Source organism: Aulonocara stuartgranti (genome assembly GCF_965226115.1).
Source record: "Aulonocara stuartgranti genome assembly, chromosome: 16".
NCBI classification, from domain to species: domain Eukaryota; kingdom Metazoa; phylum Chordata; class Actinopteri; order Cichliformes; family Cichlidae; genus Aulonocara; species Aulonocara stuartgranti.
This window is the reverse complement of record NC_138952.1, coordinates 21,678,667-21,691,228: the sequence shown is the minus strand read 5'-3', so window position 1 is coordinate 21,691,228 and position 12,562 is coordinate 21,678,667. Positions and strand designations below refer to the sequence as shown.

Genomic DNA, 12,562 nt, shown 5'->3' with positions numbered 1-12,562 from the left:
GCTAACATAGTTTCCCCCTCCCAGTAGACTTTATTATATACGCTTTTATAGAATTGCATCCTGTTATCCTGTTTCAGCACTAAGATTTACTGCAGTGAGCTACTTGTTTATTCTCTCCTGTCATCATTAATGCATCACACATCTGTCTTTAGGTAGGTTACAGGTAAAGCTATGGGGACATGTAAATATTTGAAAACAAAATGTTTTCACAGTGAGCCCAATTTGCATATTCATATCAATCATGACAGGGCTCTCAGCCAAACTGTATGAGGCTTTGCAGAGTGGGTGCAACCTGGCATGTCCAAAGATTAGGTTAATTTCTAATGTGCTCAAAGTATAGATCCAGTCTCAGTGTCCAGTCTTAACATTACTTATATGGTTAGCAGTAGTGAGTGAGTTCGTGAGCTCAAAATAGTCGAGCACTTAGTGACAAACGCTACATGTCAGTTTGTGAAATTTCTTCCTAACACTCCTCTGGCATTAACGTCACCACAAACTTGGTGAGCTGGAAACTTCAGGTGCATTCAAGCCTTAAATCACCACCAATGTATAGCATGCAGCCTGTGGACTCTGGAGCAGTGGAAACATGCTCTGTGGACTGTCAGATCCTCTGTCTAGAAGTTCAGTGGATCAGTCTTGGTTTAATGAATCCCAGATGAACTAAACTGTGGTTTTGTGGAGGAGGGATAAGACTATGGGGCTGTTTTTCTAATTAATCACTAATCTTACAGGACTATCCAGAATATATATACTGTATATTGCAAAATAAAGAACCAAAAGTTGTCAGTGGGGGGGATGATGTTAATGTTTCAGCTTATCAGAGCATTTCGGACAATTCTCAGTTTGGGAAATCCCCTTCAAAAAGCAAGGCATGGTTGGAGGAGCCTGGTGTGAAAGAACTTGACTGGCCCACGAAGAGCTCTGACCTCAGTCCCATCAAACACTTTCGGGATGAGCAGAGAGAGCCAGGTCCTCTCGTCCAGCACAGGTATCTAACCTCACCAATAATTTTCTGGATGAATGGCAAAAATTGTCACAGAAACACTGGTAACACTGGTAACTGGACTTCTTTAGGACATTTCACCTCTCATGGATTGTCTTCTGTTTTCAAGCTCTTAAGACCACCATGATCTAGATGACTGAAAACCTGCTGAAAAGGGGGGGACCAACCAACTGCATTTGGCAGATTAAGTTTTTGTCAATCGCATCATTTTGCTCTCTTTTACAGTAACTTTATTGTTGAGAAGCCCGGTTTCTTTTTTCCGTTGCTTCTCCATCAGTCAGTCAGTGTGTAAACACTCACTAGTCATCTTTTGGTTCCTACTACACACCTGTGAAGTTTTGTAAATGCACAGTCGGGACTCAGATGGATTCTGTACACAAATGACAGACAGTTAATCACTTGCTCAAGAACTTAGAGCCTCCTTTACTCTGTGGGTCAGAGCAGAGACTCACAGAATGGAGACAGAAACAGCTAGCCCGATGCGTTGATGATAATATGCAGAATAAGCTGCAAGATTCGTTGCTTGAGAAAAAGTAAGAATACAATGTGATTTGGTCTAGGCCATACTTACAAAGCAGTAGAAGTGTCTTGCTTTGCAGATTAGATTAAAAACTTAAAGTATGGATGATTTCTCATTTCAAATATTCACAAGTTTGATTGTCTTTTGTCTTCCACTTGCCTATTGATCAATTAACCACCGCTTCCTGTACCAGAGCCAAGGTGAAAGGTAACCCCCCCCCCCCCCCTCCCAAAAACGAACAAGTTAAATTTCACAAAAACTAATTTAAGTGGTGGAGCAAATAAGAACCCGTTCATTTTGGTGCTGCTCCGATTTGTTTGCTTAACACTGCAAGGATGGAGGGCTGTGCTTTCTGAGTGGCCTTTTACTTTATGTATGTTTTCTCCATCCATCCTGTTTGGATGTCTTTCACAGCTACTATAGGGCGAGAGGCAGGGCGCACCTTGGACAGGTCACCAAGCTGATGCAGGGCTAACACAGAGAGACAGACAGCCATTCACACTCACACCTATGGGCAATCTAGATTCACCACTTAACCTAATCCTACTAACTGCATGTCTTTGGACTGTAGGAGGAAGCCGGAGTACCCGGACAAAACATACAAACTCCATGCAGAAGCCCACAGCCAGTGGGCACAACAGTGCTAACAACGTTGCCACCGTGCTACCTCCTTTACATTTTCTCAGCATTTTAAAATAACGGAATTCTGATAAAAAATATAAAGTGGATCCATTACATCAAGGTCCATTACTATTCGGAGGTAAATCAGATTTGAGTACAAAAATGTAACATGCTGACTTACTTTCATTTATTCTAATGGTATACACTTTATTAACTTTATCAACCCACTGGTTTACTCACAAAAGGTTCTCAAAATTGAAAGCCTTCAAAAATGAAAATACATTGTAAAATACTGCTTTAGTTTTGTGGATATATATTCATATATTTTGCTAAAATCTAGTGATGTTATCTGGCAGTTTAGAAATGTCATTCAGAGCAAAACAAACAGGATGCTTAATTCTGTAATTTGTTTATGTGGAACTGACATGATGAACACCGATGAATTTAGTACACAGATTAGTGCTGGTATGCATCATCTCTATAAAAGGGAGTGCTGTAAACACTGCTCAGAGTCTGTTTTTGTCGTAGCGGTGGAGTCCAGGCTGACCATGGATACAGGGGTATTCACTGTACCAAGTAGCTGTAAGCCGGGCTGTAGAGCTTTAGGTGGGAGGATTCACAGCCTTGCATGAGTGTACACTCAGAGCGGCCAGGAAACAGCTGGTTGTGTCGCATGAGGTTAGAAAATGACTTGAACTGACAGACGGTAACAACCAACACTCAGTCACTGTCATCTAAACAGCAACACAGGTATGAGTCAAAGTATTTGGAGCTTTCCATCACAGCAGGGCGGCATTATGTCACCCAACCCACTGGATTTAATTTATTAATCACTACTGATGAAATTCAGTGTGTATAGCTGCCTCCTAATGATGATAAACCATAGCCGATAATGTACTCAGTCTGTTATGAAGCCACACAATGCTTGGCAAAGCTTTAGGAGATAGCTCTCTATTAATAGATCGAAGATACACATTCAACTGGGATCTCTTAATTCCAGGGAAAGCCATTTTTCCTGGTGGGGAACAAAAGAGAATTACCAAGGCTCAGCCTTCAAAAGATAGCTCATGCAATGCTGAGCTGAATCTTTTTGAATATTGATAATAGTGTGTGAGTATGGTGGCGGACCGGTCAGCAAATATAAGAGAAGGATAAAGAGCTGCCAGTCATCACCTTAGGGTTGGTAATCCTCACCTCCGCGTCTAAAGGTCAGGAAAAGGTTGTGTAGGCCAGCGGAAAATGAGTCACCATCACACACAGCAGCACGTGAGCTGCAGCGGGCTTACAGTAGCCACGTGTGCAGCGTGATTGTGTGAATACATCACTTAATGGGCGCTAAGCTCCCTGTTATTTTAACCCTTTAAGACCTACCATAGAACCAAGTCCGCCAGAGCTTATATTATATTTTTACATGCTGTGGAGCCATTTTTGGGAGCATTTCAAGTTGCTATACATCAATACAACCATTACAGCCTAAATTTTAATAATATGTCTGCATTAGATGCATAGTAATTACATAAATTGCAAAAAAGTGCAATAAACTACAAAAAAATTGAAAATCGTTTTTGTTTTTTTAACATATATTTCTAGTTAGAGAAATTTAAGAGGCTTATCCCTCAAAACTGTAAATACAAAAAAGTTGCACAAACTAGTTTCCCACCACAGGAAATTTATTTTGAGTGTCTTCATAGTTTTATTTTTGAAATACACCAATTTTTATACACTGCAGGAAAAACGAAAATAAATATTATAGTGCAAATTTGCAAAATAACAGCATATGCATCAAAATAAACTATTTCCAGCAGTGCAATATGAGTCCTAAGCATCCCAGAAACGACACAGAAAGTCATAAACTCAAACATAACTTTTTAAAACACAAGTATAGGCTCATAAGGCCCCGATCGTAAAAAAACTACATTTCCGCAAAATGACGTCACTTCCGGTTTCGGGCAGGTCATGCGGTCATGTGATAGTTCGCGCTGATGGACGTAGGAAGTGTTACAAACAGCTGATCGGATCGGCGAAGCGTGTTTCTGGAATATCATGTTTTTGTTGCTGCAAGTGATTTTTATGCAGTTTTTGCAAAGCTATATGTGGAAGGAAACTGTGACCTAGGACAAGCTGATGGCATCAGATGTAAGTACAACTCCTCCGGTTTCATATGCAAAAAAAATTATTGCGCTAGCTTACGCGGTTGCAGAGCTACCGGGATTTAAAAATAGTTACGCAAAATGGAGCGTGCCCGCTCCAATCGGCTGTAAAGGGTTAAAGGGTGTAGTTAAGAATGATACTCACTGTGTCTGGATGCCTCTGTGACAGAAAAACGTAATCAAGCGTTTAAGCAGACAGAAATGATGCAGGTATTGAATTTGGAATTTGGAATCTGAATGTGAACAGCTTTTATCCCCCTGAAAGATTCTGGGCACAAGAACAAATCGCTCTCTTAGGGTCTTCATGGGGTGCTGAGGTTGCCATATATGGGGCCTTGGATGTGCTGGAGGTTCATTTAAACCTCATTCTCACTTTGCAATGCTGCCTTGACTGACGGCAGTCAAATAGAGCATCTCGTAACAGTCGATGTTGTGTGACTGTCCTGCATTCAGTCGTGCGTTTGAAAGGTCTGAGTTCTTCAGCTTTGTTGAAAAATTCTTATTCAGTTTTATGGTCATTATCAAGGATGTATTTTTGGATTCTGGATAGGGTTATGCATGTCTCTACATTGCAAGCAGTGGCTTTGGCTTACAGTTGGTCTTCTGCTAATTGGGAGGTTGGTGGTTTAATCCCTCGCTGCTCCAATCTGCATGCCAAAGCATCCGCGGGCAAGATACTGAAACCCCAGTTGCTCCTGATGCATTCACTGTGTGTGAGTGTGTGAATGTTAGATTGTGTGTTTGAATGAGTGTGTGTCAATAGGGGAATGACTCATATTTGAGCACTCAAGTACTGAAGAAAAGCCCCATTTACAGCTTTAACATTTGTGAGATTCATTGCAAGACTGTGGCATTAGTATTAATTCATTTGGCACATAAACTCACAGCTGTCTTGAGTCACATTTTCAGGGATTTTATTAAAGTGTCCAGAGTATACAAAAAGTATTTATTGGTTTCTGCATTTGACAGACAAAAAAGTGTGCGAAATCCCCAAACCTCCACATAAAAACTGCTTTTACTTATCAGGGCTTCTAGTCAAATTTTCAGGTTTTTCTACTTCAAAAACACTTTTTTTCATAGTAATATTGTATTCATTATTAATAATGTAGCAACAAACAGCACAATGTAGATATTTTTATTACGTTTTTTGTGTAAACTTCTTATATAAGTATATGAAATGTGTCTTAGAGAGTTGACTGTGGATTCAGCATTGTGATGGAAAGATTTTGGTCCATACTGAGATGACAGCATCACACAGTTGCTGCAGATTTGTCAGCTGCACATCCATGATGTGAATCTCCCGTTCCGCTGCACGTGAAAACTCCTTTGTTGGACTGACGTGTGGTGACTGTTGAGGCCATTTGAGTACAGTGAACTCATTCTCATATTTAAGAAACCAGTCCGAAATCATTTTACACGTGACGTTGTGTGTTATCCTGTTGGAATCAGCCTGTTATTAGAAGATTTAAGATGGCGGCGCGCACAGACGCAGAGGCCCGGAGCTCCTACACTTTTGCACAATAAATACTAAAAAAAAAAAAAAAAATGAGAAGAGGCATCAAGACTGCCAAGCAGCAGCACAGGAGGCGTATCGAGGCCAGGTTTGAGAACAACACAAACCCAAGGCAGGTCTGGGAGGGCATCAGGGCTATCACGGACTACAAAAGAAGAACACCATCACCCTCAGCCGACAGTTCTACTCTGGCTGAGGATCTAAATCTCTTTTATGCCCGTTTTGACAGGGAGAACACCGACCCTGTCCTGTCCCCTCTCCCCTCAACCGACCCTGCTCCGGTCCTGAGCACTCATGAGCTGAGGCGTGTGTTCCGGAGCATTAACACCAGGAAGGCGGCCGGGCCGGATGGAGTGCTGGGCCGGGTGCTAAAAGACTGTGCTGCGGACCTGGCGGACGTCTTCACCTCTATATATAACACCTCGTTGTCCTGTTCACTGGTACCATCCTGTTTCAAAGCAGCAACCATCGTTCCCATCCCAAAACAGTCAAATGTCACATGTCTGAACGATTTCAGACCTGTGGCACTCACCCCCATTCCCGCCAAATGCCTGGAGAGACTGGTCATCAAACACATCAGAGCTGCTTTTCCACCATCCCTGGACTCGCACCAGTTTGCATACAGGGAGAACCGGTCAACCGAGGATGCGATCGCCACAGTGCTGCACACATTACTGAAGCACTTGGAACACAGGAACACCTATGCACGGCTCCTCTTTGTAGACTACAGCTCGGCTTTTAATACCATCCGGCCATACAAACTCCGTCCCAAACTCCACCAACTGGGACTTAACTCCTCTCTGTGCAACTGGATTGTGGACTTCCTCACTAACCGTAGACAGAGTGTCAGAGTGGGTAAGAACACCTCTTCCACCCTTGTGGTCAACACCGGTGCCCCTCAGGGGTGTGTTCTGAGCCCTCTGCTATACACTCTCTTCACCCATGACTGTATTTCCTCCTGCGCGTCCAATCTCATTGTTAAGTTTGCAGATGACACTACAGTGCTCGGACTTATATCCAACAATGATGAGACAAACTATAGGACAGAGGTGCAACAACTAGAGTCATGGTGCCACGACAATAACTTGGTCTTAAACACCAAAAAGACCAAGGAGATCATTGTAGATTTCCGGAAGAGGGGCCATAACAACCATCTGCCTCTCTTCATTGGCAGTGAGGCGGTGGAGAGGGTGAGCAGTTTTAAATTCTTGGGGGTAACTGTGACCGAGGACCTGTCCTGGGGCAACCATATCACCTCAGTTGCACGGAAGGCCCAACAGCGCCTCTACTACCTGAGGAGACTGCGGAGCGCACACATTCCCAGATCTCTGATGTTGAACTTCTACAACTGTGCCATCAGCAGCATTCTGACGTATGGATTTCTAGTGTGGTTCCCCAGCTGCACCAAGGCCGATCAGCAAGCACTCCAGCGGGTGGTGAAAGAAGCTGGCAGAATTATTGGAACAAGTCTGCCAGAGATCAGTAATATCTTCCCCACTCGCTGTCTGAGGAGGGTGCACAGTATCCTGCGGGACCAACATCACCCTGCGCGCCACCTTTTCCATCTGCTGCCCTCAGGGAGAAGGTACAGGTCTATACAGGCCAGAACATCCAGACTGGCCAACAGCCTGTATCCACAGGCTGTGAGGCTCCTGAACTCTCTGCCCCCCTCTCACGGACAATAACCATATCCAACTTCTTAATAGCAATGAACTGGTCTGCATTGGTGCATCATATCTTTATTCTCTTCCCCCTCCTGCCCCCCCCCCCCCCCCCTCTTTCTTAAATAGATAACTATCATATCTGATATCATATCTCACAGTACAATAATATTGAATGGGTTGCATTGTTGTATTTTGTCATGTTTCTCAGGTCTTTGTCTGAATTTCTACGAACATTATTGCTAAGGATTGTCTTATTGCATTGGAGTCACACTGGGTTAAATATGTACACTTGGGTTTTAAGGGGTATTTATTATTTTCTTCTTTTTTTTGGGTTGTATGGAAGCCCCAAACGCAATTTCATTGTTCTTGACAATGACAATAAATAAATAAATACTAAATCAGAAGATGGATACCCTGTGGTCATAAAGGGGTGGACATGGTCAGAAACAAATGTTTAAAAGCCACAGATAAGCTGTGGCCTTTAAATATCCCACACACATTTACACCACCCTCAGCAGCATGAACCATTGATATAAGACAGATGGATCTATGCTTTCATGTTGTTTACATCTGAATGTTGCAGCAAAAAATGGAGACTCATCGGACGAGGCATCACTGTATGAATTGTAGCCTCATTTCCTGTTCTTGGCTGACAGGTGTGACTGTCTGTTGCTTTAGCCCGTCCACTTCAAGGTTCTATCTGTTGTGCTTTAAGAGATGCTCTTCTGCATACACTGGTTCATACACAGGCTTCCAATCAGCTCAAAGCAGTCGGGACATTTTCTTCTCACTTTAGGCATCAACACTGCATTTTACATCAGAGGACTGCAGCTCACTGGATATTTTCTCTTCTTTGGACCATTCTCTGTAAACCTTAGAGATGGGTGCTGAAATCACCTCTCCTCCCTGTTATGATGCTCGGTGTGAACTACAGCAGGCTGTGTTGACCTGGTCTACTTGCTCCCATATGACTGGGTGATATTTTAATTTAACAAACATTTGAACAGATGCACCTAATAAACTGGCAGGTGAGTGCTTATACAATTATGTATACAAATGATAAAGCATAGTAAGAAACAAGAAAAAAAAGCTCTTAAACACATTTAATAATAACACACTGACTATACCACAACACTATACTTTAACTATACTTAAAGTGTGATGGTAATAATGAAAAACTCAAGAATAAAATATCAAATTTCCTTTATTTACACAACAAGCCGTATTATCAAAAACAACATTGTCCATACATTTTGTCTAACTTTATTAAATGTGACTTCTTTATTTATTTATTATATTTCTAAATACCAAATAGGCAATATTGCATTTAAACAAAACGATGGATGGGACTCATTTACAAAAAATTTACTTTCAAATGTGAAATAACCAGAGCGTCCTAACTGAGGTTAATGCAGGTAAATGAAGAGTCCCGTGACTAACAGATGCTGACAGTTCATGGTTTCTAATCATTTACTTTCCAATTTAAGATAAACTGCAAGTAAAGGGGAAAAAAAAGTTCAAACTCAGCACCCAGCATCTGACAAGGATAAGAAAAACACCTCACTGTACATTAACTAATTGTAATAGGAGCAGATGAAAGCCTGGGGTTCCCAGCACGTAAAGTCGTTAAACTTCCCGTTTCCTGAAAAAGACGGACAAACACAGGGTAAGAAATAAAGTAAGTGTGTCTAATAATTTAATGTGAGATCAGTTCAGCTTTATTGAATACATTAATCATATTTATTCAGCAACGTAACTTCTTACTGACTGGTTGAATAATTAATTCAGAGCCATCTTATGAGTTTGGGAAAAGTTCGATTTAACTAACATAACTACACATTTTTGCATAATTTGCAACAACACAGACAGATTATCCTTTTAAATAAATAAATAAATAAAGAAAGAAAGAAAGAAAGAAAGAAAGAAAGAAAGAATGTCCATGTAAGTATAATCAGATAAACACTGTTTTAGGAGCTAGATTGCACCTAGATTGCAGAATTGTTCCGCATAAATTTTCACAAGCACCACCACCACTATTTATGTATTTTGGGCTTCTTTCAGCTTTGTAACACTGGTATCTGTGCGTTAGTGATGCTAAAAAAAATGCTAAAAACAAAAATGAATTAACACAAATGGAGGAAAATGAACTAAAATAAACATCTTGGATTAAACCGACTCATACCCCAAGGCAGAACTTCCAGGCAGTTCTCCTTATTTGCTGTGTTATTGGGCTCCCCTGACAGCCAATCAGCGTAGTCCCATTTGGACCCGTCCAACCAGATGAAGCGACCAGTCTGACATGTAACAAGAGATTAATGAGAGTTAATCAAGAGCAGTAGTTTAACATAATGAGTCTCTAGATACAACACATCAGGGACACGAACAAGGTCTCATAGTGCAGTTAATACAAAGGTAAATCATTATTTTGTGCGCTCAACAAGTTCAAGACCTCTACAGATCCCCAGCTCAAAATACATACGTCTAGAAATCGAAGCCCTCCAATCCATGTGCGCGTATACTTTCCATTTTCCTTCAGTATCATCTTCATCAGCTCAGCGTGGTTGTGATTGCTTGTGATGGAGGCCAGATGGCCACCGGGGAACGTTTGGCAAAAAAGCTAAAAAGGAAACAGTGAAAGATCCACATTAATGTCAGAGTTTATATGGAGTCATTGGTGCTTAAATGGAATTACAGAGGATGCATGAATACCTCAGCATTTGCAGGCGTCTTTGGCCCTTTAAAGAACTGGTAACACTTCTCTCCTAGTACTACACCAGGGCAAGAGCGCCGCCCTGTGGTGAAAATTGAGATTACAACATTTAGTAATTTAGCTGGCCTCAGAATATGCACACATGACTACATTTCTGTCACTCTAATTACTTTCTTTGTGCATATTCAGTATGGGTGTTTTACCTTGCATGGCTTGTTTGAACCTGCTACGATTTTCTTCTTCTGACACCAGACCAGTCGGCTCACCATCATCAGGCTCAATCTGGTCTTCTGTTTCTGGCTCTCCATAGAGCTGCACTTGTGATTTTTCTTCCCCTGCGAGTGGGGATTCCTGTTCTTCAGACCTCGCTGCCATCTTAGCTTCTTCATTTGGAAAATAGTTTTCCATAAGTGACACTGGCTGCTCCATTATGTCCAGCGCTGGCCCTTCTTCCAAGATACTAGGATTTTGAAAAGGCTCTTCCATCATCTCAGGCTCCAGTTCCATCACTGGTTCTTGATCTAAAGCATAGTCCCGCTTCCTCATGAACAACTCCTCTTCTGGCAAAGGTTCAGCTGGGCTATTATCATCTAGAGGCTCTAACTCCATGATTGGCTCATCCACCATTTCATTTTTCGCCTCCTCCTCCTCCTCCTCCTCTGGCTTAGGTTCAATGAGTGACTCTTGACTCTGAAATTCTGCATTTGCAGCCTTTTCTTCTTCTGTCAGTTCTGATTCAAACAGGTTGTCATCATCTAGAGGCTCTAACTCATCCACCATGTCATTGTGACTTTCTTCTTCTGCTTCTTCTACCTTTTCTTCGTACTCTTCTTCTTCTTCTTCCAGACCAGAGTGAGCTTGAAGCTGCATAGGCTCCTGATAATTTTCTTCATCTAACATGTGCTTCTCCTCAGGTTCTAGCTCCATTAGAAGTTGATCTGGCTCAACTTTTACCTCTGACTCCACCTGGAACTCGGGGTCATCTTTGAGCTCTTGGTCACCCTCACCTTCTGGATTAACTCCAGCCATTTGAGCCTCAGCTTCCACAGGAACCTCTGCTTTAGCTTCTTGCTGTGCTTCAGACTTTTCCTCCACCTTAACTTCTGGCTTCACTTTGACTTCTAGTTCCACTACACCTGCTTTCTCCACCTCAGCCTCAGCCTCAGGCTCTGCTTTCACCTCTTGCTCTTCATCTGGCTTTACTTTAACCTCTAGTTCTGCCACATTCTGCTTCAGGTCTTCTTCAGCCACTTTTTCCTGCTGCTCTTTGGAGGGTAGTACGGCCTGTGGTGCAGGATTCTCCACCTGTACATGACCCTGCAGTGGAACCGAGTCTCCCAGCAGAGGGAGCTGGTTTTCTTTAGTTAAAACTGGACTTTTTTCCACACCACGGGGTAGTGCTGGCAATGCCAGAGCCACTGCAAAGAGAAAATATTTGAATAATTACTGAAGAAATCACACAGACATCAAACTTTAATAACAAATGCTATGTCTTTTTTTGGTGGTGATCTACCTTCTAATTGTGGGGGAGCCTGGTAGGCCTGTTCAGTTCAATAGCTAACAATCCTCAACCCAGCTTTGGTTTTGAAACACTATATAAGTGAAGTTGTAAATGTTCTAACCCATTAAAAATAGCAACATAATCATTACTAGCTGTTATATCAATATAACACCTAGAAAGCAGCTCATAATGAGTGAATGAAATGTTTTCATTTGATTGATTACATCTTACAAATGACTTCAAATCTAAATTGATTTCAGCTATTTAGGAGAAAAAGACCGTAAAGAGCACAGATCGGTCACGCTCGAGCAGCCTCTTACCTGCAAGGCTCAGTGAGAGCAGCGCTGGCGTCTTCATCTTCATCTAGATGTCAAAATCTGTAAAACTGTTTCATTGACTGTAGACTGATTGACCATTAATGTTTAGCATCTGGGCTTCAACTGTTGGATTGTGCACTTTGAATCTTTATAAATAGTGTTAGTCCCTCCCATTTCATTTAAATTTCCCATAAACTCATAAAGGTGGGTCGTCTCCCTCCCTTATCTTGTCTAAAGTGCTGTTTTTTTTCTTTGTTTCCTTCTGGCGAAGTATAAAGTTCATGTTGTTCAGGGCTGCAGACTTGATTCAGAGGTCTGACCTCCAAACAGATCAGAGTAATAAATGATGTCAGTAAGAGACATGAAATCTGATCACTGTTTTCACGTGCGCTTGTTTTCGACGCCTGACACGTGAGCAAATAAAAACTGAAAACGTAAACTGCTTGTTTATCTGTTGGTTGAACTTTGATAGTTTTAGGAAGTAGAACAAAAAGCGTGCTTGACAACAGATATAAAGAAATATTGGCGGATGCCGGTGTTATCTCTAAGCCTCCTAGTAAACG

At 41.8% G+C, this 12,562-nt stretch overlaps 1 protein-coding gene across 1 annotated transcript; it reads right to left on the bottom strand.

Annotated features, from left to right (window-relative positions):
• Positions 1–8,664: 8,664 nt before the first annotated feature.
• On the bottom strand, positions 8,665–12,110 carry LOC309690216 (uncharacterized protein). Its single transcript, XM_082507138.1, has 6 exons — positions 12,003–12,110; positions 10,385–11,599; positions 10,181–10,263; positions 9,951–10,088; positions 9,654–9,765; positions 8,665–9,113 (listed from the first exon to the last, which is right to left on the bottom strand). The coding sequence occupies exons 1-6, from the start codon at positions 12,043–12,045 to the stop codon at positions 9,046–9,048; spliced, it is 1,659 nt and encodes a 552-aa protein (XP_082363264.1). The 5' UTR covers positions 12,046–12,110; the 3' UTR covers positions 8,665–9,045.
• Positions 12,111–12,562: the final 452 nt, after the last annotated feature.